The 27,764-nt window shown below is 39.8% G+C and overlaps 1 protein-coding gene across 5 annotated transcripts; it reads left to right on the top strand.

Annotated features, from left to right (window-relative positions):
- Positions 1-688: 688 nt before the first annotated feature.
- Positions 689-27,764, top strand: MATR3 (matrin 3). 5 transcript variants are annotated; one of them, XM_074604382.1, is made up of 15 exons: positions 689-757; positions 9,193-10,273; positions 14,745-14,806; positions 15,331-15,372; positions 15,635-15,738; positions 16,854-16,906; positions 17,400-17,525; positions 18,168-18,293; positions 18,474-18,644; positions 19,941-20,072; positions 21,407-21,450; positions 21,927-22,317; positions 23,960-24,353; positions 24,946-25,067; positions 26,683-27,764. In XM_074604382.1, the coding sequence occupies exons 2-15, from the start codon at positions 9,383-9,385 to the stop codon at positions 26,731-26,733; spliced, it is 2,709 nt and encodes a 902-aa protein (XP_074460483.1). In that variant the 5' UTR covers positions 689-757; positions 9,193-9,382; the 3' UTR covers positions 26,734-27,764. The 5 variants fall into 5 exon arrangements, with proteins under 5 accessions (XP_074460483.1, XP_074460485.1, XP_074460481.1 ...); XM_074604380.1 differs by lacking the exon at positions 689-757 and adding an exon at positions 791-1,118; XM_074604381.1 differs by lacking the exon at positions 689-757 and adding an exon at positions 852-954.

The raw sequence follows: 27,764 nt of genomic DNA, 5'->3' as shown, positions 1-27,764 counted from the left end.
TGGCAATATTGGCTCAGATGAGAAGAAAAGCCTTGCACAGGAGCTGTAGGCTTTTTTTGCCAGAATCTTCTAATGAACCTAACAGGCATCGAGAGCCCATTGTCTTAAATTTTATTTTAGAGATGGTAACATCTCCATCCTGCTGAGGAGAGCAGTCCTTGGCCTGAGTGGACAGAGCATGGCCGTGCCCGTTGCCTGGCCTAGGCCGCTGCAGGGACTACGAGTGCCTGCCTGATTACAAAGGTAACGAGGCATTGGGGTCAGAAGAGCCAAGTGGCCGTGACGAATAATTATTATCTTGGGCAAATACGTGCAAAAATGCCTGGGTAGTGTCACCTGTTCGTCCCTTTCCAGTCATGGAAGGCAGGAGAGGGAGTGCTAAGGGGAGCCATGAGGGGGGCCCTGGCTCTCTCTGAGGAGGGTTTGCCTCCGCCGGCGCTGGGGACGCGTTTCTTCCTGGTGTTACCAGGGGTTCAGAGGACAGCGACCCCAGGACTGTCCCTTCGGTTGTCACCCGCGGTGGCGTCCGGGGACAGCGGGACTGTGCGGGAGGGCGGCGCTGAGGGCGGCTGCCAACCCGTGGCCCCCCGACCTGCCCGCGCTGTTCCCTCAGCGCGAGCCGTGGGGCGGGGCCAGGCGGGCGCCACGCCACGCCCCCCCCCTCCAGCGCCTTCCCATCGTCCACGGCGGGAGCGCGCGGACAATGAGCGGCGGGCGGGCGGCGGGCCGGCGGCCGTGGGGTTCTCGCGAGAGCAGGGTGAGCGCCCCCCCCCCCCCCCCCACTTCTCGCGAGACCCGGCGCGGCAGCCCCGCCTCCTCCTCCCTCTCTTCCCCCCTCCCCTCCTCCTCCTCTCCCCGGGCCACATCCCCACACGGAGGGCGGGGAACGGGCGGCCGGCGCCGAGCCGAGCGGAGCGGCGGCGAACGGGAACGGCACGGAGCGGCCGCCGCCGGGCACGTGAGCGGGCGGGCAGCGGGCGGGCGCGCTCTCGCGAGCCTCTTCCCTCAGCCCCCCCCTCCCCCGTCCCTCCCCTCTGCCCCCCCCCCCGCCGCCGGGGCTGCAGCCAACGCTGAGGCGACGCCGCCGCCGCGCTCCCTTCCTTCCCGCCGGCCCGCAGGTAGGAGTGGCGCTGCGCCCGCCCCCGGCCCGCCGCCATGTTAGGAACCGGCGGCGGAGGCCGCTGCTCCGTGAGGGGATTGGGGGGGGGGGCGCCCGTTAGGAACGGTGCGGGGGGGAACGGGCCTGGCGCATGCGGGAGCGGCGGGCCCGGCCGGTGCCACGGGCCGCCCGCAGCGCCAACCGGCGCCCCCGCCCGCCGCCCGACGGTACTGCGGCCCGGGCCGGCCCGAACAAAGCCCCGCGGCCCGGCCGGCCTCCCCCGCCATGCCGGGCAGCGGCGGGCCGGGGGTCTGCTCCTCGCTGAGGGCGGGGAGAGGGGTCTCCGCTCGGCTGCTCGGTGTTTGAACACGTTAAACGTGTTTTCAGGGGTGACCCCGGCGAAACCCACGGTTCGCCCGCTGGCTGGAACTTTACCGGAGCGCCCTAGTGGCGCTTCTGGTGCCCGCTGGGCCCTCAGGGCCGGCATCTTTCCTCCCCAGCCCCCAAAAACGGCCGCTCGGAAGCCGAACAGCATGTCAGCAACGTGCGTGCCTTGCCCACGTCTCTGAAGGCCCTTAGTCTCAAAAACTGCTGGGTTTGACGCTTATCTGGCATTAAGAATTAATGAATCGAGCATTAAGAGTGCTGACAGTAGAAGCATCCGTTTGACTCCTCTTTCTACTCAGTTTCACTTTCATATAATTTAACCTGTCGTTACAAATCGTGCTGCAGGGATTTAAACCCCCCCTCCTCCTGGGGTGGCCTAATAACGTTTTTTTTATGTACGTATTTTGTTTCCAGAGTCAAAAGTGATGAGATATAAAGTTCACCTATGCTGAAAATAAGCAAAAGTTTAAAAAGAACTTTCTGGGAACCTGGAGAACTGCTTTGCTCTAATAAATGTAACATTTATGCTGTAGAAAGAAAGCTGAAATACCCTTCTTGTAAAGGTGCAGCTTTTTTCCTTTCCACAAAGCATACCTTTGGGGAAAAAAAAAATCTAATACTGTTTTAAACAATTGAATAGTCTTTATTCCTTTTACTCAGCTTTAAATTCCTCGAGTTTTTTGAACTATTGATGGAGTAAGCAGTCCTGACTTCCTAGAGTAAGATAAGTAGGGAGCAACTCTTGTTGAGAATATGAGTCTCTTAAAAGCAGTCTGTGTAGTTTTAGTGCCTCAGAAGAGGAAAAGGGAACGTTTTCTGATACTTCTTTATAAAGAATCTATTGATCAGTGGTTTAATCTTCCTGAAATTTGAAACGTGTTAATACACTGGAAACGTTAATATATTAAAATTAGTTTTTTCAAAATGTAGTGAATCATATATTAACATTTTTAACGTATTACCGATAAATTAGTGGAGTTCTGTGTTGAATTTTATCAAAAACCACACAAAATGATTCGTTACTGAATTACATGGAATAATTAAATTTGAGTGAGGTTGCTGGCACTTGATCCTTCTGCATGTGTTTGCTCAGGGGTAACCCAATATCTGTACTTTCACGTTGTGCACTAGGTAAGGAGATGAAATGTAAGAAACAAATTCAAGAGTTCTGATTGCTTCCTAAGGATTCTGGTGAGGCTGGCAATGTCACAAGCCTTTTTTGTTTGCTTTAGAGAAGCTATCTGAAGTTACTGTCTATTGAAAACTTGAGTTTCCAGTGTTTTGCACGTGTCTAGTTGTTAAGTACATGCCAGGGCTAAATGATGGGAAGAATAACCAAGAGAAATTCTTAAATGCATCCTTAAAAATATGAATATCCATGTTCCTAAAGTTAAAAACTAAAAACCGATTAAAGAGGAGGGAAGAAGAGTCAGTCCTTGAGGCTCCAAACTAAATTTAAGGATCCATTGTATTATGATCCATACAACTGAAATACGGTTGCCATCTGGTTTATTCAGGACTACACTTAAATTAATTTGGTGGGAAATAAAGTAAATATTGTCTGTTGCTCTTCTCTGTGACTCGCACAGGTCTCTGCTGAGAGTTCTGTTGAATGCGAAGATATTTTGTAATCTAATACTTGACAGTGTTCTGGGTAGCTCAGCAAATCTGGGGGAGAAGCTGTTGTAAGCAAAGCTGCAAAGAAATTATTTCCATTTGGTTTATTTGTTAATTTATGAGTGTATTTTTGTGGCCTCTATGCTGCTTGCATTCTTCCTCAGTGCTTCAAGTCAGCAAGTCTTGAAAACAAAAGCAAATACCTCACAATATTTCTGAACTAATTTAGTTTGCAAGTGTTTAAGTACCATATTATGTAGTCATAACTTAAACAAGAGAGTTTTTATTTTGAGCACTAAAACAGTCAGTCCCTTGATTCGTCTCTGCCACTAGACTACATCTCTACAACCTCATGCAAGATTTCAGCTGGGAAAGAATGCGATTTTATCCCAGCTCTGGAAATGCCTGGAGGCAAACTTACATTCACTGATTAGTCAGAACGCTTTTTAATCACTTACCAGATCAGAATACAGAAGTGTTCTGTTTATTTCTTTTTTTAAAAAAAAAAAAAGTGAAATTAGTTCTCTGTTACGCTGATTAACTCTCTGATATGGTCTGTCTTTGGATCACTTTATATGTAACCTGTTTATTTAAAAAAAAAATAATTGTGGTATTTTCTGTGATTTTTATATTTTTTTTGGTCAAAGTTTTGGTGCCCATGAGACTATTTATCTCCAAAACTGACGTGAATGAATAGTGATTGTCTCCTTGCTTTGCCAAGCGCATGAACATAATGGTCGTTATTACTGGAGCTTCCAGGCTAAGATCCTGTATCATTCCGCAGTGACACTGTTTTTAGCAGACCCCTTCTGTTGAACCAAGTCTTCATGGCTTCATGAAGCTTTTCGTAGGTGCTGGAACCTGCACACATCCATCTTAATGTGGAGTTGCAGCTCTGAAGGTAGTGACAAAGAGTGGACTTACAAGTAGTAGGAAGGAGTGCATGGAAGCCGTAGACGTAATCATGACAGCCATTATTCTGTATGTTCCTGGCCATTTCTATTATCCCTTTCTAAAAATAAACATTTTTTTGCCTCCTTTACTCTTTCTGTACTCTTCCTCGGCCCCTTTTTTCACTTCTGTTGTTTCTGTAAAGGAATAAATGCACTTTTTTTCCATGCACTTCTTACAAAAAGAGGGATGCTTGAATTTATTAAATTATGTAATGAGTGGAAATAGGAAGTTGGGTTCTTTTACAGTGCTCTTTTCTGCATTCAAATGTTGAAAATTATATAAGTTCTTCAAGAGTCTTAACTGCTCAACTAGTCGTTTTAGTTTCCCATTTATAAATAAGTCTTTTTCATATGTAATACTTCTCTGTTCTGAAGCAATCTTCTGTTACAGTAACTTCAGATCTCAGATTATTATGTGCTCCTCTGATCAAGCAAGTCACTGAGATGAAGCTAAACGTAATCCTAAGAAATGAAACTCTTCCAGTTGTTCTGCGAGGCCTGAAACAGATTGTCTAATCTGCGCACAAAAAAAGCGCATGCATCCAGTGTGCCAGGTGCTGCTTGAATTTTTGAGGTGACGACCTTTGAAGATTGGTTGAACAAGATGAGTTGTTTTCTTGCATGTGAAACAGCAATATTAAATAACCGCTGTGAAAGAACCGAAGTGTACCTGAACTGGGTGATAATCTGCATTTTTCCTCTTTCTAAGGCTGCTAGACAATTCCTCCTTTGCTTTTGGAAAGACAGTGGCCTTTTCTGTATTGTCTGAGTTAAAGTAATCTGGTAGACTTACATCCATTGTACTCAGTTATTCAGCAGCTAGATAACATCTGCTTCTAATTCCCTTGCAAGTTCTTGTTTTTATTACCATTATTTCTCAGAGCAACACGGGGAGACGCCCGTCTAAATTTGTCACTTGGACTTCCAGATCTCTTCTGTCAATGACCTTTTTTGCCATGATGCGCTGGAGGCAGTTTTGTCAAGAAGCATGTGAGTTCTTCCATAGGGGAATAGATTGCTGCACTGAGTGTAACACGTAAAGGAGGAGAAGAAAAATCTGTAGTTTTTTATCTAAAAAGCAGGGGTTGTGGGTGTGAAACTTCTTAGAGACTTTTTTTTTCCTCCAGGGGTGTGCTGTATTCAAGAGCTTTGTGCCGTTACAAATTGAGGGTGTATTTTTCAGCTTGCAAATTACTTCATGTATTTATAATTGAGTTTACTTGATTACATTCAATATGTTCTGAATAATTTTGTTTTTGAAGTGAAAGTGAAACTGACTAGAAAGTGAAAACAGTTATTTTTCATTTTTGAGACTTTTCTATAAATAGTGGAAGAGGAATGGGTACAAGATGAGTTGTCCTAAGAATGAGATTAATATTAAAGCTATAATATATATACTCAGGTGAAAAAAAAACCAAACCTAAAACTAAGTGGTAGAAGAAATAGGGAGCTAGGGAACTACTTTCAGCCTACTGGAGTGCCATAAAAGGTGGTAATCTGAGGTTATTGTGCTTACCACAATCAGTGTATCCGAAGAATTCACTTAATTAATCTTTTCAGGAACAAAACTAATATTTATGTGGAGCAAGAGTTGTATAAGCTTTATTGAAAAGAGTTAATCAGTTTTACACGAAAAGAAAACCCTTGTATAGTGTATGCAAGTCAGCCTTATTTTGGCCTTTATTTGGTAGCAGTGTATTCGGTAGGATTCAAATTTCTTATTTTTGTTGTCTGCCTTTACAGAAGTCTCTTTTGCAACTTCTAGATATAAAGTGTTTTTTCATTGTCCCCATTTGTCTGGAAATCTATTTGACTTTCAACTTATTTCAAGGTTGCTTTATATTATATATTTTCAAATCCTAATATGGCCAAATTTCTGTTCACAGATCTTAAAAATGTATATCTGAAAGCCTGTCTGTTCCCAGTATAGGTGAAATTACACGAAGAGCAATTAGCTTAACACTTTCAACTCTACTAAATCATGTCTGGATCTTTAGACAGCTTTGTTCAGTCACACTCATCTTGTTGCGGTGACTCAGTTGATGGCACACGCGCTTAAAAGCTGGCACTGGTCTGTGGGAACCTGTCTCTAATCAGATACTGACACGAAATCTTTCAGAAGTGTTCAACACAAGAAATGCGATCTTAGAATCACATATTAAACCTGACCATGTGGAAGTTAAACATTCTTTGGTACGGTTTTTAGAGCTCTTCCCCCACCTTGTTTTGTTGTTGTCTTCATCCGATCTTAAAAGAAGGGGGATGGTTAGGAGTAGAGCACAGCAGCAATTGCAAGATGATGGTGATGTGATAAATAGTGATTTTTGACGATGTCTCAGAAACCTAGTTTTTGTTTAGTAACTCCACTCGAATACCTAATCAGGTGTAGGGCAGTTTACTGCCTAGCACACCAACCGCCAGCGTTATATTCTGTCTTCATCGTATGATTGTCTTACTCTCCCACTTCATGCTTTTTCATACGATTGTTCCTCTTTGTTTCTTTGTCTCGTTTTTTCTCCCCATCTTTCCTGGTTTTATTTTTCTCTTTGCGCACAGTATGGTTATGCAAAACCTCCCTGTGTGTGTGGGGTCGAAGCATGGCCTGCAGTCCGGTTCTCTGCAGCCCAGGTCCCTGCCAGTCTGGGAATTGTTGGGTTTTGTTCTCCGCTAATCTCTCCAGAGCAGCGGACAATGAACAGCCAATTGAAAACTGTGACAAGAGGATTACTGAGCATCTGTTCAGAGAGAAAGGGTATGTTTGAAGAGTGGAGAACTTTCCTGATTTAGTGAAAACTTGAATAGTGCAGGTCCTTGCATTAACAGCAGGACGCACAGTGCCTTTCCTGACCACATGGTTGTCTGCTGAACCGCTGCTGGGGTCAGGTTTGTAAAACCCCCTGGAATATCTGATTTTATGAAGAACCTAGTAAGTTCAGCTTCAAATTGTTCGGTAAGTGTGGGAATGAAGTAGAAGGAAATGTTTATGTAAAAGTGGAAGGAGTAAGGATTAAATGGTAAAACTGTCATAGAGTATTTTGAAGATTACTGAATGTGTATAAGATAAAACATGGTACTCAAGTGAGTATTAGTGTTTCTCTCGTGTTTGAACTTGAAAGAGTCTTGATTTTTACAGTACAGTTCGTAAATGCTTTCTATTCAGGTGTTCTTTAGTGTGGCCAGCTTGTCCTCAGTATCTCACTCAATTTGCCGCGTCTGCTCTCCCTATATCCTTGTTTTACTGTTTTCGTCTAAAGCTTTCTGCAGCGCTTTTCTGTCGTCTTCTACTTTTAAACTTATTTTTCATCCCCATGTTTCTCAATCTCTTATTCTTAACCAAATGTTACACAATTAAGCTTACTTTGAAGTAACTCCAATATATGTGGATCTGAAAAGCACAGCTGAAATATGAGTTTAGATGTACTGATAACAGAATACGTAGCAAACTGTATAAAGCAGTTACTTTTCAAAGATGGAGCTGTGTGGGTTTTGTGTGCTTTATGTATCTCTCATAGAATCTATTATTTTTCTACATAAATACATAATTTTGTAACACGCTGCTACCGAGAAAGAAAACCCAAGTGCTTTTCAACTTAAAGTAGAAGAAACTTTATGTGCTATTGAAACAGGGCTCTGGATTGAGTAGGCAGTTGGGGTAGAGACATGCTCATAACCTTGGTCTTTTTTCTTCTGTTCCCAGTACAAGAGAAATTGCCTTCTGCAGAATCCATCTCTTCAAGGAAAAGTCCTTGCTTTCATTTTGTCCTTTCCATTTCTCCCCAAACGTACCTGTTCTGTTAGAAGCTGATTTCATTTGGAGCTATGCAATTTATGCCTGTTTCTTTTTTTTCAAGTGATTATGTGTTTTATGCACATCTGAGTGGCAGTGCTGGAGAAGCAAAACTGCGCTGCAGAGATTTGGAAGGGCTTTAGCGCATTGTGGATCCAAGAACAACGTATTCCTGGTGGAATGTTTTCATGTGTGTTGAATCGCTTTAAATTTTGTGTATCTGTCCCAAGGCTGAAAGAGTATGGGGAGAAGTATTACAGTTTATTTCTGCTCTGCAGTAAAATAAGAAATTTATGGAATTTGTCCATTGCACCATAAAATACGCTGTGGATATTGATACACTGTTTGGTGAAAACTTCAGGTGAATGCAGTTGAACCAACTGTTTAAATATGAGGTTAGTATTTTCATGGAACACAGGGCAGATCTTTAACTACCACATATGGTCATGGTGTCAGAGTGTCAGACCTGAACGAAGGAAGAAGCCGTTTGCTGGTAAGAGACAGGGACAGCGCTGTCCTGCAGGGCTGGCTGGGGTGCCGTGCCATCTCCTGACTCACCTAGTGGCTCTTTCTGCAGGGCTAGGGTTTTCCTTGGGTCTCCCATCCCACTACAAGCCTGACCTTGTTTAGCTTGAGGTCTGCCAGTACAGGCCCATGTCACGGCTGCAATATAACACAGTAAAGAATCACTTCGAAGTGCTATTACCTGTAAAACTGCAATTTGAGCAAGAGGTCTTGTTTACTTCCTGCAAAATTTAAAACTTATTTTTCTTGTTCACATCTGTCTTCACATCGGTAATTTGAATTTTACTGCAAAAAGATTGACTGTTATGTTTGGTCTTATTTACCAGATCTTATAGCAGAAACTTTTTGCCCAAACTTCAGTTACTTTTAACTTCCTTTCGTCCTATTCTGTGGTGGTATAGGTTTCATTTTCAAATATGTATCGTATGCCAAAATCATCTTGGATTCTATGGGCTTAAGTTTTTTGTGGTCTTCTCATGGACGCTGTACAGTAATGTAGGGTATAAACAAAACCATTAACCAGAGATCAAGGCTTATATGCTAGTAAACTTTAGATGCTTTCAGACATCCCAAACTTCTGAAATTCACTTGTCTTCGGTATGAAAGTAGCTTTTTGTAGAAGAGTAGTATGTATAGGAAACACGACTGTATTTTTATCTGAAATGATATATGTAGGTTCTGGGTACCTCTTGAATCTGTTAAGTTATGTAATAAAAGCCTTGTAAGATTGAGATCTTTAATGTTTTTAGATCAACATGATGCATAAGTTTAAAACAGCATCTGTTTAAAGGGATTTATGACTAAAACTGCTTGTTTTTCTACAGAATTGTCTGGTGTTTCTCAGCTTGAAGAAGATCTGCAGTCATTATTGATCCTCTTTCTTGGCGTTACCATTTTTGAAGTGAAGTTTGCCTAGCTTTCTAGTGTGAGCTCTCTTTTCAAACATCTTAAAAACAAAACAAAAAAAAAAGAATTTTTTTTTGATCCATAAAGTAGACAAGCTCTAGTTCTACAATGTCCAAGTCATTCCAGCAGTCATCTCTGAGTAGGGATTCACAAGGTCATGGGCGTGACCTCTCTGCAGGAATAGGCCTTCTTGCTGCTGCTACCCAGTCTTTAAATATGCCAGCATCTCTTGGAAGGATGAACCAGGGTACTGCACGCCTTGCTAGCTTAATGAATCTTGGAATGAGTTCTTCATTGAACCAACAAGGATCTCATAGTGCACTGTCTTCTGGTAGTACCTCTTCCCATAATTTGCAGTCTATATTTAACATTGGAAGTAGAGGTCCGCTCCCTTTGTCTTCTCAGCACCGTGGAGATGCAGACCAGGCCACTAACATTTTGGCCAGCTTTGGTCTGTCTGCTAGAGACTTAGATGAACTGAGTCGCTATCCCGAGGACAAGATTACTCCTGAAAACTTGCCTCAGATCCTTCTACAACTTAAAAGGAGGAGAGCTGAAGAAGGTTATGGTAGAGATGGCAGATCATCCACACGGGAACCACCGTACAGAGTACCTAGGGATGATTGGGAAGAAAAAAGGCATTTTAGAAGAGATAGCTTTGATGATCGTGGTCCTAGTCTCAACCCAGTGGTTGACTATGACCATGGAAGTCGTTCTCAAGAATCTGGTTATTATGACAGAATGGATTATGAAGATGACAGATTAAGAGATGGAGAAAGGTGTAGGGATGAATCTTTTTATGGTGAGACTTCGCATAACTATCATAAATTTGACAGTGAGTATGACAGAATGGGTCGTGGTCCTGGTCCCGAGAGATCTCTCTTTGAGAAAAAGAGAGGTGCTCCTCCAAATAGCAATATTGAAGACTTCCATGGATTCTTACCGAAGGGTTATCCCCATCTGTGCTCTATATGTGATATGCCAGTTCATTCTAATAAGGTGAGTTATGCACCAGATACTTCTATTTTCCTTTACGTTGTAGTATCTGTTCTGTTTTTACCTATTTCTTGTAATTATTTCTATAGCCTGGTTGCTTTTGAAATGATCTGAAAGTTGGTTTGAGAGTGAAAAAGGCACTTGGTTTATTTGCAAGGTAATTGTTAACAAACACTGTAAACCAGGGCTTTACATTAATGTATTTTGTTTGCCCCGATTGCTTAACTTCAAGTCAAACAGCTATCATCTACTGGGATATCTTATTTATATTTTACATCTACATGTTCTCTTAACCACAAACATCTGGCATTCAAGCAGTTTTGGGGTGGGTTTTTTTTTTTTTTGTTGGTTTGGGGTTTTTTTGCAGTGTATCTACTGTGCTATTCGGGAAGCTAGTTTCAGCTCTCCTCCACATCTGTCTTGATTGCTGATTTATATGTAGTTAAGATGCATTCTTGCACAGTTCCGCTTTTTCCCTGTCCAAAGGGAAAGAGTTAATGTAGAGCCCTGGCACTTATTTGCAAAAGTAAAAACTACGTTTTAGATTAGCTCATTCTTGCCTTTTTAATTTCACTTTAACACTCTGTCTCATACTATGGCTGAAATTTGTCGTCATTTTTCTCCTTTTTCACAACTTTCTTAGACACTTCAGACTCACTTTTTATTGTCACATGTTGCATCTATCCCTGTAGACTCTCCGAGCAATCAGTCTGCTGTTGCAGTATCCCGCTCTGCGTTCCTCGTAGTGTTCTTTACTTGGCTCGCCAGTAGAGTGGATCTTCGGGTGTGTTCGGTTATGCTGAGACTTCCCTCTTAGTTTATTCATGAGAGTTCAACTCTCTGCAAAGGTAGCAGGTTACTCAAAAAGGCCTTTTTATTCGGACATTATTTCCAGAGCCTTCTCACTTTCAGCTTTTCCAATTTTACTCATCTTGCTGATTTTCAGTATACTAGGCAATTTAATTGGCTAATGCAGTGCCCCTCTTGTCACAATTAGTGGCTAATTAGCTCAAAGGCCTTCAATTGAAAATATAATACATGCTATTACTGTAAAATTGATGCAATGTGGAATTGCTGTTACTAACCATTTCTTTACAGTTACCTCTCAAAGTGCTGCTTCTGTACATCTAATCTTACTGAAACACGAGAATTATTCTGTCCCTGCAAGGAACTGATCAAACCGGTTCTAGAGCACGCGCTGTACGACTCCAGCTGATCTGACAGTTTATGAACTTGTGTTGCTTTAATTACTTTCTATATAAAAAAATGATCACAGTAATCCGGGTTTCTTGTCTCCTATATTTGATGTTTATTTTCATAAAAGGTTTTAAGTGTTGCCAGTTTAGATGCCATGCTCAGTTCTGTAAAAGGACTTCATTTGGTTAGATTGAAAACATAAACTTCTGAGGCCCTTGAAGATGGCAACCAGTAATCCTGTAAGTAGGGGTCTTTTTAGCACTTTATTTTAAAGCTTCATGCTTCTTAGTTTGCTTTGGTATGAAGATCTATTGAAAGGATATCCAATGTGAAATATCTTTCCAGGTATGAGAAATACAAAATTCTTTTGACAGCATAACTTAAATGGCTGACTTCTTCTGTAACATGTAAAACCATCTTTTTTTTTAGGAATATGCTTTGATTAAACTGCTAGTACACCATAAAATATTTGAGATTGGATCATCTGTTTCTTGTGACCCAAGTTTGGGCTTCGTTTCTAATTTCAGAAATCATGTCACTGCAAGAATTTTTCTCTTTCTCTCCTTTTTTCCTCTGCCTTGCATACCTAACAGTTACAGAATTCCTTATTTTGTGTCTCCCACAAAATTGAATCAAGTAGAACTTAACTTTTAACGTAATCTGATCTGAACCAAAATTTATGGAAAGCAGAAAGGGAATGCTTTTCTTAGCTGGGACAATGTAAACTTACTACTGCAGTATCAAATTCTCATTTTCCCCATCTCCAAATAAAAATATCATAGACTTTTTTTAAGAGCATATGATAAAACACTGTGTATTTTAAGGCTGAGCAGGGGGCTAAACACCCCTAGTGGAAGTTAAGCTGGCAGGCTAGTCCTCTGTTTTTTCTTTTTTAGCCAAGTTATTAATTGCTTCTTTAATTTGCTGTGTATATATTTTAAGACTCAGTTTGTTTTCTCTCTAATTGTGAAGTAAATGGTGCCCCAGTTCCCTTAGACATTTTGTCAATCCTGATCCCTTTATCAAGGAATGAGTTGTTGGATGAGGAGGGGTTATTTTCCCTGCCAAAGAAAAAGGCTGATGCCACATGAGCAGATGAATGTGGAGGTTAAACACTTCAAACAGTGATAAATCTCAAAGGAAAAACACGGCCGTGTCCCTAATAGAGGGCTATCTAAAATTAGGTCCTTAAATTTGCCCTAATTTTCTGAAGAACAGCGCGTCCTCTTGCTTGCATCAGTTGAGGCAAAAGGTAATCTGAGTTTTAAGAAACTCCCTTCAGATTTTCTCTATCTTAACTTCGGGTGTTCATGTTAATTCGTGTCTGTAAATATCTAGTGCCCTGAAACAGCAGGGAGTGGTGCTCAGGCTGGGTAGAGGCAGGGAGTCAAGGGAAGTCCAGATTAAGAATTTTATTAAATACAAAAAGTTAATAATGTAGATGAGCCATTGTTCTGAAAACTTTCCCTGGGGAAAAAACTCCTAAGTTATATATCAGATCTCCCTTTTTTGCCAATTTAAAAGCATTTGAAGTATAATGAGAATTATATCTCCCAAACTTTGGCTCCAGATTGCAGATAATGTCTATTTCAGTTTATAATAATTTTAAATTGCATGTTAAGACAGCTTCAAAGCATGGTGTATCTAGCAGAATCAGCCACCATGGCTTTACAGATTGTACACCCAAATTTAGAGGGTTTTTAGTCTTTAAGTCTGTTGTCTGTAGTATAGCACTAAAACTTGTTAGCAAGTTTTAAATTGAAGAAGCTTTGGTTTTAAGTATTGAATGTTTTGTAGGTAGATAGGCTTGCTTGGGTGTTTTTTTCATCCTAATTGCTAGTGTGTTACTAATTTATAGTTGCAGTGCCTATATCTTGTGCTGAGAGCACCACTTTTTCATGTTCTTGATAAAATGAGTGAAGGTTTCATTTTACTCCATGTCATATTCTGTGTATCATGGAGTAATGTTGCAGTGTAGTCTAACGACAGTACTTTATGGGAGACTTTAAATCCAGGTTTTTCTCCTTTGTGGAAAGTGCACTGTAGGCATCTAGCATGTGGAAAGGCTACAGTAAGCCCCTGGAGTGTCTTATTGTATCCAGAAGGGTGGCTGTAGTGTGGCTGAAACTGAAAATCAGGAAAGATGAGGGATTAGGAAAAAATCATTTGTGGGTGGTGAGCAGGAACACACGTGTAAGAAGAGACAGATAAAACCGTCAGCCTATGCAGCACACATGTTCACAGCTGAAAATGTAGCTGAGAGGAGGAAACCTTCAGTTGTTAAACTGTCCCCTAAAGATCTATATTTACTCTCCCCGTCATTTCTCTGAGAACCTAAAGCTGAGTTGCCCCATGTCTCTCTGCTGATGCCTTTGCTTACTGAAGAGCAGCAGAGGGGAAATTAGACTGTGGCTCACAGGTGTGCAGCAGTGAAACTTAAGTTCTGTCACTTCACAAATGCAAATATAGCGCAAAGTAGTGCTGTTACTTGTAAGAACGTAAGTGTATGGAGATCAGGCACTCTATACTTCAATAAAGGAGTCCCCATGCCTTCTCCCCTCTTGAAATAAAAAACTCCCTTCATAATCAACAAAATCTGCAGAGAAAAAAGTAGAAAGCCCACATTCCTTGCCAGTGCTAAAGCCAGAACCAGAAGGAATTTTACCTGGCTGATCTGGTTTCCATTATTCCTCCTTTGTACCATCTTGATTGAGATCTTCTTTTTATTTCTTGATTATTCCCTGCAAATGGACGTATATTTTTAAATGTCAGCTGTATAGTAGTTTGTCCTAGCTATGCACTTTCATTGCTTTTAGTCTTTCCTTTCTGAATTCCTTGCGATTTCTTGGCCTCTTTATGGTTCTAAAAACTTGAGCGTTTAGTTCACCTTAATCTTTAAAAGTCTGAGGAATGAAGCAGAGAGTGGAGGAAATTCTAAAATTAATGAAGGAAAAAAAATATCTCGGCATCCAGTTCTAAAATGCAATTGCAATGCTGCAGCAGTTATCCCCTGGTAAGCTTTGCACCTCTGAGGCAGGATCAAGCCCGTAGATTGCAAGATATTTTTCATCAGCCACCTTTTCACCCAGGTTAGGCGTTAAGAGGTAGGTCCAATTTCAGTGTCTTTAAAGCACTACGAAAAGAGAGTTTTGTTATCTATGTATGTATCTTCGATACTTCAACTTAGAAGAGAAGATACTGCGCTATGCTACATTATTTTGTTAAAAATGGTTTGCCGTACGCGGGTGTTAATTTTTAATTATTTACTTTGCTGCAGGAGTGGAACCATCATATCAATGGAGCGACTCACAGCCGACGTTGTCAGCTGCTGCTTGAAATGTATGAATTTGGAGTACAGTAAACATTCTTGTGGTGTGAGGGCATGTACAAATGAAGAGTGGTCAATTACATTGCACAAAGCAGGTCTAGAAAACATGCGGTGCCTTGTAGGGAATAAAAACATGTGACTTAAAAGAGAATCTTCAGGACAAAAAAGGGATCTCGGTTCATAACTTGAATCCTACTGATGTATGTGTAACATTTTAAAGAGCTGGACCTTGAAAGTTGAGAATCTGTTGCAATTTATTTACTAGTCGCTTGCACCAACTTCTAAATTTCTGTTGTAAAACAAACTGTGCAATTTGTATTATAAATTGGCAGCCATGTTACATATAGTGTAGGAAGCTTCTCATTAATAATGGCACTTCCAGCCTGTCGATAGATACAGCTCGTGTCTCTAGTGGACAATGTTACCATGTGTTTTACCTGTGTAACATGTGACGGTAATGCTGCTTGGATGAACATTATTACATAGGTAGAGGAGATTGTATTGTCTTACCTTTTCTATTTTTCTTTCTTTTAAGATACCCAGAATGGAATCCTGACAGTGATTCAGGACATGGAATGTAAGTAGTAATGAATTTTAAAGGATTTGTAATTTTTACTTGAAGCAGAGGACATTCTTAATGTTTTAAGTGAAACAACAGACCTGCTTTTCTTCAAACGGATACCTCCCTTTGTTTTTTGCTAGCTGGAGAGCAGCAGTAAAAGTAGCTGATTCCTCTTTATATGTTCTGCAGAAATTAGGAATTTTTTTTAAGAATTAAAGCTTTCACAGTTTTTTGTTCGTTTGTTTAAAAGAAAGGTGTGCTTTCCTGTTCTTTCTAGGGGTGATCCCTTTATGTTGCAGCAATCCACAAACCCTGCACCAGGAATTCTGGGACCACCACCACCTCCATTCCACCTTGGAGGACCTCCAGTTGGGCCAAGAGGTAACGTCAACAGGCACCTACTTTTACAAGACTGAAGTTCATGATTTTATTTCTTGTTTTAATTTGTTATCAGTGTTTTAGAATAACAAAACAAAACACTTTTCTGCGTAGTGGAACTGAAATACTTTAGTCGCTCCCTGGCCAAAGACTGGTACCCAGATCCCACCCTTTTACCTTTCTACCATCTGCTCACTACCAACCACATTATTACGGCTGTTTTTTTAATTATGTTTAATCTACACATGTTCTGGACTTGTATTTTTTTCCTGTCTATAAGTTTGGGTTTTTTATCTGTCTTCTGATTAGCTACACGTCAGTGGGGTTGTTTGGGCTTTTTTTAGTGACACTTTCAAGCATTCAGTGTCCTAAGTGTTTTTCCCCCTTAATTTCAAATTAATTTGACAAATAGATTTGAATATAAACTGAGAAACGGGAAGACAGATGATGCAAGCGTGTTCTTCACAGGAAGGCAGGCTAAGAATCAGGTTCTTGCCTGAAGTTGTTACTTCCTACCTTTTAAATAGTTTGAATGACTAAAAGGCAAAACTACTTAATTTACCTAGGTATCCTGACAGAGTATGAGGATTTCAGACACTTTAAAGGAATTTTTAGATGATGGGTGCATTAATACTTAACTTCATTGAAATACTGAGCAAAAAGCGGTTTTCAGGTGTTTCCTAGTAAAATGGGCATTATGATAGAATTGGTGTGTTTTAGAACCAAAACTAGGCGTCTTTTTCTGCATCTAAAAACCCCAGTTGTAAAAAGTGTATCTTAGTTAAAGAGATCTCACATGTGTACGGAGATGTTTTGCAGTGGCAAATCTTACTCTAAAACAAGAGATTTTTTTTTTCAATGGGCTTTACTTATTCTCTGCTATTTCTGCCCATAAGTAAATGCAGCTCTTTTTCCAATGTTAAACTGAAAAGAATGATCAGAAAGGGGAGGACCTCAAGTTACAAGAGCTCTGAAACAAACGAACAGCTTTTTCAGTTTTTAAAACTTGACATCATTCTGGTTTAGTATTACAAATGCGTTATATCTCTTAAGAACTTGGGAAGAGACATGTTAATACCGGTTGAACTAAGCTTGCTCGTTCTTTTAATTTCTTAAAGGAGCTGGAAATGGAAATATGCAGGGACCGAGACACATGCAAAAGGGCAGAGTGGTTAGTATTAAATATTTGTTACTTTTCTTTTTAAAACCCCCCACAAATTTATGTTACTTGCTTTTTGTTTGCTTTCATAAGATTATTTTTTTTTTAATGAATGAATGGATTGTCTTTAAAAGTGGAATCTTAGGATTTATTTGTGTGGAAATACTGAAGCTTTGGAATAAGGTTGGGATTTCATTGTGCCAGGTACTCTACAAAATATTTATTCCAAAACTGCACAGACCCTATTTAAACGTTCTCTTGCAATGAAGCTGTGGGACATGAACATACAGAAGGGCAACTTCGGCTGGGCAGGCATCTTCCTCTGGGAATCCCTGGAGGTTCTATGCCTTTTCTATATGCGTCTTGGTTTGGTTACTACCAAAGATTAAAAAAAATTTAAAAAAAAATGATAAAAGTAGAGCAGAGCCTTGGCAGACTGTTCTTTTTAGGTTAGCTGATACGCATTTTTATTTCATGTTATGTATGGTTGCATTGTCTTCTACAGGAAACAAGCAGAGTTGTTCACATCATGGATTTCCAGAGGGGAAAGAACTTGAGATATCAGCTGCTTCAGCTTGTTGAACCGTTTGGAATAATTACAAATCACCTGATTCTCAACAAAATCAATGAGGTAAGATAAGGCCCTTTAGTACCACTGTTGGCACTGCTTGGTGTCTGCAGTACACTTAATTTTTATAAAAGGGCTTGCTCAGCTACCAAGCAAGATGACCCACGTGTCACCAAGGTCACATGTGCGAAAGGAAGAGTGACTAGTTTCTTTCCAGAAATGCTGTAGTACTGCATTTTAACTTAAATATTGTTTAAAAAAAATCCCTCTTGTTGGGTGTTCATAGCTTTCTCAAAAGTACACTATGCCTGCAAATTCTAATATTGTTCTAATAAAATAAAATAAATAAATTGTTCTAATATTCTCTTAAAACTTATTTGGTCTTAGTTTGCATTATACAGTGTGTCATATTTTGAGTGTGGAAAAAGCCAGTACCATAGAAGAGAAAAAACAGGAAGCAATTGAATGTTCTGAATCCAAATCTAGGTGGAATGTAAACACACCAAATAGTTCTGTTTGTGCACCTAAATAAAGTATGTGAAATTCGTGCCAAGTTCTGTGGGTCAGTTAATGTCGTAACCAAAAAGCAATTTTCATTTTTGATGCAGCTATTTTTGCAGGAAAACAAGGAAGAACTTGAGATTTTTAAAGAAAAATTCTAATTTTTGAAGGAGTAGCACTTAATTTGTTTTGATATGATTTCAGGCATTTATCGAAATGTCGACCACTGAAGATGCCCAGGCTGCAGTGGAATACTATTCAACAACACCTGCGCTGGTGTTTGGTAAACCGGTCAGAGTCCACTTGTCACAGAAATACAAAAGAATAAAGGTAAAAACACTTCTGCTTTTTTAACGTTGCCTTATTTTCGTCTGGGGCAGTCAGTGTTATGAGGCTGTTGCATTTAAGTTATTCTTAATTTATGTACTTCTCAGCTGTATCAAGTTAATCAAGCGACATTCATCCATGTATATTTTTATGCACTTAAATTTCATTCCCTTTTAATTTTAGAAACCCGAGGGTAAACCTGACCAAAAAACTGAGCCACCAAAACCAGAACTTGGTCGTGTGATTCACCTCAGCAATTTACCACATTCGGGATACTCTGACAACGCAGTTCTCAAGCTGGCTGAACCGTATGGAAAAATTAAGAACTACATACTCATGAGAATGAAAAGCCAGGTAACACAGGGAGATACGTGTGCGAAGATCTGAAACTAAGGTTTTTAATGGTGAAGAAACGATGTGCCTTTAATTGGTGCATGTGTAGACTTTCTGCACTAGCATAGATATGGAAATGACTAGGGCACTATGTAGGTGGTGGTTTGCTCTCTCGCTTACTCACAAATGTTGCTGTAATGTGAGCTGCTTTAAAAAAAAAAAACAGGCCTCAGCTGTGAAGAAGGTATATTTAGCAAGGAGGCTTAATTTTTTTGTTATGCAGATTTCTAGGAGTCTTGGAACTGTTATTTAAGGCTGAAAAAGCATTATCTAGGAAACATTAACAAATATATTCCACTGTTAACACATTTCTTTAATTTACCCTTTATTTTTCATTCTTTAATCCTAAACAAAAGCAGTCCTGTGGCTCTCTAAAAAAAAAAAAAAAATAAATGTTTGAAGATAGTGCATTGCACGTGTATAGTAAAATGCTTTGGATGTGCATGATTTCTATAAATATGCGGGACCTTAAAGTACATAGTTCCCTTTTCTTTTTTTCAGCTTTGCTGTCCCAGTTTGTTGCTCCCTTGTTAAATAGGAAATTCCAGCACTTTCTCAAAGAGCTGAGTGCCTGAATCCCCTAATGCCACACTTGTGGAATGAAAAGTTACTAGAATCTATTGTATGACCCCTAGGAAGTCCTCCCTGACCTTATTTCACTGGAAGAACAAAATCCCTTGTGGTCTAAACTGGATGCAGAAACAGCTTTCTTCTATCTGCCAAAGATACTCTAGCCCAGATGTGTTTTTAAAAACTTGTTCAGCAAAGTTAGAGCGTCGTAGGCTTTTGTTTCTTGGAGGAACACCTCACAAAGCGCAGGGCCTATAACCAGCACCCACTGCCTTTCTGTTTCAGGCTTCTCTCAAAAAAAATACAAATAAAATACTGGTGTAGTTGCTTAGCTACCCTAGAAGTCCCGGATACTAAAGCACCAAATAAATGAGTTTCATTGTCCAGAAGCTTTTTATTTGGAATAATATTTTAATTTATGGTGAGCTTTTTTGCCGATTATTTAAATGCCTGTTGTTTCATTTCAGACCTTTCTATGGGACATACTAACTGAATTGAAAAGCTGGGGTGTATAGAGCGCGTTGGTAAATTTTAAAATGTGAGGCAAGTTTGGAGAGGATGGGTATAGCTGAATCTCAAAATTTTGTTTCAGCATTTGGAAATGTTGTGGTTTAAGTTGAATAGCTTTGCCTGCAGAAGTGTTGTGTATTTCATAGTGGGTTTTAATGTGTGTTTTAATCTTTTCAGGCTTTCATTGAGATGGAGACCAGAGAAGATGCTTTAGCTATGGTCGAGCATTGTGCCAACAAAGCGCTTTGGTTCCAAGGCAGGTGTGTGAAAGTGGATTTATCTGAAAAATACAAGAAACTGGTGTTAAGGGTAAGTAGTCGGTTTTTAGGGGTTTTTTTAATTGTAAGGTGTAAAATGAAGTAGAGACAGGTATCACTGAGAATCCAGTGCTGCTTGTAAAATGTAAGGATTTGCTTTAGTGATTTCTGGCTACTTAAGTGCAGTTACTAAGCATGAGTATGGTGTTGGTGAGGCCTAGAACAAAGTAAGAGGATTTTCCTTTCAGATTAAACAAACCCCAAACAACTACTAGAATTTCGATTTTAGACTAATTGGTGTAGATTTTGATGAAAATTTCTCCATTTAGAATGTTCTGTAATGTGGGTTCTCTTTTTTTTTTTTTTCTCACCCTCCTCTGAAAATGATCAGAGAGTAAAACCAAGCTGGGTGGCAGAACTATGTCGTCGTACACTGCATGCCTAATTCCTGACTCTTGGTTGGGTTCTCCTTTTAGCTGTACTCCTGTGTACAGGGCAAAGACAAAATATCACTAGGGACTGCTTTTTAAACTACGAAGTATTGCAACAGAATGCGTTTCCTGTGTTGGATGACATCCTTTAATCCCTGGTGGGGAAACTACATAGATAGACTTAACCTTAAATTCTCATTTTTAAGAATAAGATTTGTCAAAACTGATGACGTAACTGCAGCTTTGCATGTGCAGCTCATATCAAGGAGGGAAGAGTTGGCTGATAGCTGTTTGTTTGGGCTTTTTTTGACAAAACACCAGGCCAGTACTCCTAAAAAGCAGAAGAAATCTGAACAGTCAAGCTATCTCTCAAAAACATACGTTTTCTATTGCAGAGTATGAAGAAATCTTACTATTGCACATGATCATGCACCAAAAATGAACGCTTTGTGGCAAATTCAAATACTTAACCAATGCATTGAATAGTTTTCCATGTTACTACCATAAATGTGGAATTTCCTGTTGAGTAACTCCTAAATAAATGAAGTGTTCTGAGTCTTCAAAAGCTTTCCATGTAGCCCGCTACTAATGATAGGGAGAAGAGTGTAGATTGAGACTGATTTGTGCCGTTGCCTGTACCATGCTGTAGCAGCTCATAAACAAAAGAGGAATTGTATATGATTTTTCTGGAGCAGGATAATCCTATTTGGTTTATATTGAATAACTGGTAATTACTGTGAATAAAGACATGGGATTTCTAGGTTGGTAATGTCCCGTCTAACATAATAGTTTATTAACTGGTTGGAAAGTGGGCATGGAAAAAAAGAGTACCTGTGGATTAGCGTAATTGGAAGCACTTGGCTAGATTGTGCTGTCTGGTCTGAGTTAATGCTGCAAAGGTTGCATAAATAATGCTCTACTGTGGCTTAATTTTTTTTTTTAAATTTTATTTTAGATTCCAAACAAAGGAGTTGAACTGCTGAAGAAGGATAAAACTAGGTAATTTCCTATTGCTAAAGCATAATGTTGTTTAAAAGAAATACAAAAATACCTTATCCAGTGTACAGGAATTATCCAAAAGAAGTCAGGCGAGCTCTGAGATCAAATTGGTGTTCGTTGTGCCCTGAGATCAACTGTTTCTAATATGCTACCTTCCCTCTTCCTCTGATGATGGAGACTTCACAGCCTCTTTGGGCTCCTCAGGAAATCTTTTCCAGTCCTTAATTAGTCTTGCCTTCCTGCAATTAAAACCCACGAGCAGTTGTCCTGTCCTGTAGGGACAGCTCATCCTTGCAGCAGCCTTTTGTGTATTTTAAGAATGGTATCCTTCAAGGTTTCCTTCGACCTTCCCTTTCCTGAACTAAAACACAATCTTTTTCAGGCTTGTCTAGAAAAATATAACCTACCTTTTGGTTTTATTAGTCGTTTCTGGGGTCTCTTCAGGTTTACAACCAGGTATTCTTTGCTCTTTACAGAAAGAGAACATACTCTCCAGACAGCAAAGATTCTCCAAGTGATAAGAAGTCTAAACCAGATGCTACTCAGAAACCTGAAAGTGGCAGTGTAGAAGATAAAGCGAAAGAGGAGAAACAAGATGATGCTGCTGAGCCATCAGGCGCTAAAAGTGGTGAGCAGGCAGACCAAGACGAGCCCAGTTTACTCCTGGAATCTGAAGATGAGCTGCTAGTGGATGAGGAGGAAGCAGCAGCACTGTTAGAAAGCGGCAGCTCGGCAGGAGATGATGCAGATGTTGCCAATTTAGCCGATGTGACTACTGAAGAGAAAAAAGACACAACTGATGAAGTGACCATAAAAACCGAGGGGAATGTTGTGGCCAATCCAGCAACAAAGAAAAAGCTTAAAAAGGTAATTGTATAGTGAGGTACCCAAGTGTGGAAAACCCGGGCTAACTTAAATAGCACCCCACAGTACATCCTATTTCAGATCCTGTTCTTTAAAACACGTGCATGGCACACCTGTCTGAAGAGAAACAGGCATTAAAGCTCCTGGGAGAAAATGGGAAGATTCCATTGGATGCAACTTGCAAATGGAATCGGTTATAAATCACACTCTGTTTTGACAGAACCCGTTAACCTTCTACCCATGTTGCTTCCTGGAGTTTTAATTGCCTTTCTCTTCACTCCCTTTTTGATTAATACTGAGCAGCCAGGAACCGCTTTCTCACGAGCAATTTCTCGTGAGACTGGCTGTAGTTACTCCTTTGAGCGCAGAGCAGTGATAGTCAAAAAATTATTTATTTGGGACTTGATGGTAATCTAGCCTTGCACAAAATTGTATGTACATCTGTAGTTTACACTTAGCCAGAAAAGTAGGCAAGTCCGTTTGCGGTTAGCCAAGGCCCATTTCCAATTGGAGGGGGAAAAATAAAAAATTAGTTTGAAGGTGTCTTCAGTGATAGGCTACTTGCTGTGAATTTCCTTTCTCCCACCAGATGATCCCACACTCTCGTGGTTTTTTATGTCCCACCAGCTGCTTATTAAATCGTAATTGGTGATGTGGAGTTTTAGTAACTTTATTGACTTGGAATGTTGGCTTGCAAAAAAGTAAGGCGCGTTCCGTAATGAAGGAAGTGTACATGGTTTTCAGATAGAAGGATTTCTATCAGGAGGCTAGTTATGTGGTGTTGGGATTAATACTGCCAATGCAAACGGCAGGGATTGGTTTTTATTACGTCCGTATCAGTTATGATAAACTGCCTCAAAACCCAAACTTGCTCCCTCGAAGACCTACATCCTTAGAGCACAGATGCAAAGCTAACGCTATTTCAGTGCTACTCACAATTGCGGTTAATCACGTGGAATGCTGATGTCTCCATTCAGCGGGAATGTTTCCCAAAAAATCAGAATTTGGACAGATTCACTGGCTTTTAATGAAGCTGGATTTTGGGAGACCTCCACAGTTTTGGTAGTTGGTGGTTTTTGGGTGGTCTCTTGTTTGTTTTTCTAATGCAGAATCTCTAAGCTTTCCACTGACTGAAAGATAGTTCTTTAATTTTTTTTTTGATTAACTTTCATACACTTAGTGGGCATAGAATTGTTCTGGTAAGGTTTTACCTTTTGTGCAGGCATGAATTTGAGGATCTTGTGGGACTGTCTCGAATAGAAGCACAACTTGGGCATTCCAAAATTACTTCCACTTAAAATACTTGTATTAGAAGGGCTTTCAAAGTAAGAATAAAGCAAAAAGATACTGAAGTTCTTAAGTTGAAGATCACATGTTGATATGATAAAACAGTGGACCCTCATGATGCAAAAAAAGATAATATATATTCTGAAATTGAACGCTTGATTCTGGGACAGCAGAGTACATTTATAAAGAGCTTGTTGCACTTTTGCATGCTTGAGTAACGTTTTGAATGAGCAAAGTAGGTCTTGAAGGAAGAATTTTTCCAGGGAATTTGGAGACGATATTTCTCCTCTGAAACTTAAGACAGTTTGAGGGAAACATTTAAGAATAAGCTGACATAAGTAAATCGTTTTCTCAACAGCGATACGTGGGTGGCTTTCCGCGGAGCATGGAAGGTTTTGTCACTCTAGATGAGGTTGGTGATGAAGAAGACTCGGATCATCAAAAACTCCGCAAGTCAGGTTTGGCAGTAAAATCTGCTGCCAAAAACGATGATAGTTTGGCAGAAATCAAAGTAGACAAGATTGAGGAGCCAGAGCAGGAAAATGAAACATTAGAAAATGGAACCAAAACCGAAGATAATTTGAAGGCTGAAACTGTAGAAGCTTCTGATACCGCAACAGCACAGGATACTGAGAAAAATGCCCATGAAAATACGGACACCCAGGATGAGCAGGAAGCAAAGAGTGTCCAAGAGAAATCTCTTGTTCCCGATGAGTTTAGGATTGGGCCATACCAGCCAAACGTTCCTGTTGGTAAGGCTGTTTCCGTTTCTTTGCAAATCTGTCTCTCTGCATTGCAGTAGCATTTCTCATTCCATTTGACTTTAATTTCTGGCAACACATTGCCGCTGAGCCTTTCATTTTAGGGCTTCCTGCTCTCCTCCCCTTCTTCACTCCTCCCCTAACCCTATAGTATTTTCTTTCTTTTTCCCCTTATTTTCATACAGTTCTCCATAACACTTTCCTTAGGCAGAAATTAAATCGGAAGAGGTATATTTTAGCAACACCAATTAATAGCACAAATCACAATAGTGGTAATAGTTTAGATTCATACTAAATACTCAGAAACTGATCCCAGAACATTGTTAGTTCTTTTGAAGGAACCAATAAAATGGACCCTTAATCTGAAAGGTTGATTTTAAATTTAAAAAAAGAAAAGCCTGCACATACTTAGCTATTACTAGGCCCCGGCTTGACTAGACTAAAACAAGGGCTTTTAAAGATAAAGCAGCTTTTAATGTAAAGTGAATTATGGTTTTAAGATTTAGCTGAAATGACATATGACATTAAAAGAAATGATGTAGAGTAGATCTCTTAGTTTATTTTGTGGTGTTTACTTCTCTAGGTGTGAATTATGTGGTACCCAAAACAGGGTTTTATTGCAAATTGTGTTCCCTGTTCTACACAAATGAAGATGTTGCAAAAAAGACCCATTGCAGCAGCCTTCCTCATTATCAAAAGTTGAAGGTAAGGCAAAAACTTGTTCATTTTAAATGGCGTGATTCTTTCCTGGGGAATAGAGCTGAATGAGACTGGATTGAGGAGGAAAAAAAAAAAAAAGCCTTCAGGTAGTGGAAATTGGCTTATTCTATAACTTAAGCTAGACCTCTCCAAAACATCATCTTGTGAAAATAATATGCAGAATACACGTTTTTAAGATGGCCTCCAGCATTATTTTTCTTGGTAAATTTGAATTAAAGAGAGTGTTCGGATTGGAGTAAAGGCCAGGCTTAGAAGTAGTGGTGCAGAGTAAATACAGATGACTCAAATCCCTTACAGTTGCCCCTTTGAGAGTGTTTTTTAACCAGTCAACAGAGCTTAAGCTCAATTTTTTTATATAATTTTTTTTTAAATTTCCATATTTGCAACTTCTGATTTTGTGAGCATGTTTTACAATTTCTAATTGGCTTAGGTATCACATGATTGCATGGCATGAATGATAACGCTGCTGCTGTATCTTTGTGTACTGTGAGCTGCTTTTAAATACCACCTCCAAAAAAGGGAAATCCTAAACAACATTCTAATAATAACGCAGTGTTCACATAAATTGATTTCATACCAGTTGATTGTTGAGCTGGAAACAAACCTCGGGGGTTCCGTAGAAAAGAAGGTGGCACCTCTGACTCAAAACGTTTGCTTTCTCCCTTGCAGTAATAGGGAACCCTAAACAAATACAGGGCCCTGGAAGGCAGATGGCACAAATAAATGTCACAAAGCAAACAACACTGTCAAGGAGTAGATCAGAAAATCAATTCCCATGCAGAATCTTTGTAGTAAGATAAACCCACCTCATCCATCACCCATAGCTTTTTTTTTTTCCTTTTTTTTCCATTGAGGTACCTGATTATGGGACTTTAAAGACTTGATGTAAAAGGGGAGGTGGGGAAAATAGTCCCAGTTCATTAATTTTATCACTTGCTTAAATGAAACATGGTTGGATTTGCTTTTCCATGGCACAGATGACTAGCGAGCTGCTCTTGAAAGACTCTTGTAAGACTGATGTGGTTTTAGAATCGGGGAAGGAAAGGGGGGAGAATGCAGCTTTTGTTTCACAATGCCAAGGCACTTCTCTAGCTGGGAGTCTCTCTCACTTTGAGAGCAATGAGTAAATAAATAGATGATTTGCTGTTACTACCAAATGTCATCAAAATGATAACAAAATTCCTCAAACTTCCAAAAGACCCCTTCTCTAGGGAGGGGAGATGGTTTGTCCCTAGTTCTATAGGTGGCGAATTCTGATCAGGTAAGTGGCACGGTTGCTGTCACAAGTCCATGACAAAATGGACAGTAATTCCCTTGGCTTGCCGGCCTGTCAGGAAGGTGCTAACAGCACGGCCAGGGAAATGCTCTCAGGGGCCACCATTTGGTCTTTACTGGTGGCAAGCTGTGTGTTCGGTGACACGACGATAACGTGGTGCTTCAGAGGAGCTCCGCTTCGGTATACAGAGAAGTGCCGGTCTTGTTAGTTATCACCTTTGCAGTTACTATTCACAGATTTTACGAGTTGCAAATTGGATTTATGTTTCTGTTATTGATGAGAAACTTTAAATATATCCAAAATGTGATTGCTTTCTTTTAACAGAAAATTCTGGATAAAATGGCAGAAGACCACAGGCAAAAGAAAGAAGCTTAAAAGGAAGGAAGGATGTAAGGAAAACAGTGGCTTCGTTTTTAATGTTAATCTTTTTTAAAAGCAGTACAAGTAGTAGATGGAAATACTGTATTCTTTTTTGTTGTAGTGAAATACAGTAGGCATTATAGGTCTGTTCATGTGTTAAATGTTGTAGCAAAAAGCATATGCAGTTAAGTTAATGACGAACACTTGTTCTTAATGTGAGAATGGCAACAAGTTTTTTGTTTTGACACTTCAAGCTATTAAAGAAAAAATCTTGCACCCTTGTGGAAAGCTCATCTATGGGAAGAAAACTTCATTTAAGTGAAACTTACTATTTTCAAGCTTCAGAAATTGTCTTTCAATTCCACTCTCAATAAAAAATGAAAAGTAACACTGTATTTTTATTTTATCTAGAACATTCCGTATTTCAGTCTGAGCCTAGCAGATATTTAATTTGGAGTGTAGGGATGTCATTGCATTTCACTTTTGAAAAAGTCTTTAAATGTAAGTTGCATTTTTAAATGTTGAATTGCAGTTTCTTTTAATGTCATTGCTGTTATATAGCAAATAGGAAAATTAGTGGCTAGTCAGCTTTACAACTTTGTGATTTTTTTTTTTCCTAAGCTCTTGATAGACTTTCCTATTCAGCTATTCCGTGTATTTTTAGTGAAAAGTAAATGCCCATTCTCCTCTGACCAGTATTATTTCCTTGAGCTCTTCCTGCTTTTACTTGAATCTTGTAGCTGTCGTACATCTCTAGTATATTCAAAAGCAGCATTTGAGTCCTGAAATGTAAAAAGGTATCTTTATATTCTCCACATGTAATTTTTCATACCTGCATTTTAAAACTGTTTTTGTTAAAATCTGGTTTCGTCAAGAATCTCTAGAACTGTGCTCTTAAATGTACCTGCACATGTGATACGTGAACAGGAATTTGCATGTGTAACCTGTGTTTATCTGTAGTTTTTGTTATTTACTGCTTATTTGTGAATTCAGGTTACTAAAGTGATTTACCAATAAACAAAGCTAGGCAACAGTAATTTGTTATA

This window comes from Larus michahellis, chromosome 11 (genome assembly GCF_964199755.1).
Source record: "Larus michahellis chromosome 11, bLarMic1.1, whole genome shotgun sequence".
Taxonomy (NCBI): Eukaryota; Metazoa; Chordata; class Aves; order Charadriiformes; family Laridae; genus Larus; species Larus michahellis.
Note: the sequence above shows the minus strand (reverse complement) of the source record. Positions and strands in the feature narration are given on the sequence as shown.

Bases quoted from the DNA above. Each gene is read 5' to 3' on its own strand.
- MATR3 (XM_074604382.1), top strand. From the start codon at position 9,383: ATGTCCAAGTCATTCCAGCAGTCATCTCTGAGTAGGGATTCACAAGGT. The intron at 10,274-14,744 runs GTGAGTTATGCA...ACTTTGCTGCAG, and splicing joins TGCCAGTTCATTCTAATAAG to GAGTGGAACCATCATATCAA. The intron at 18,645-19,940 runs GTAACACAGGGA...TAATCTTTTCAG, and splicing joins TCATGAGAATGAAAAGCCAG to GCTTTCATTGAGATGGAGAC.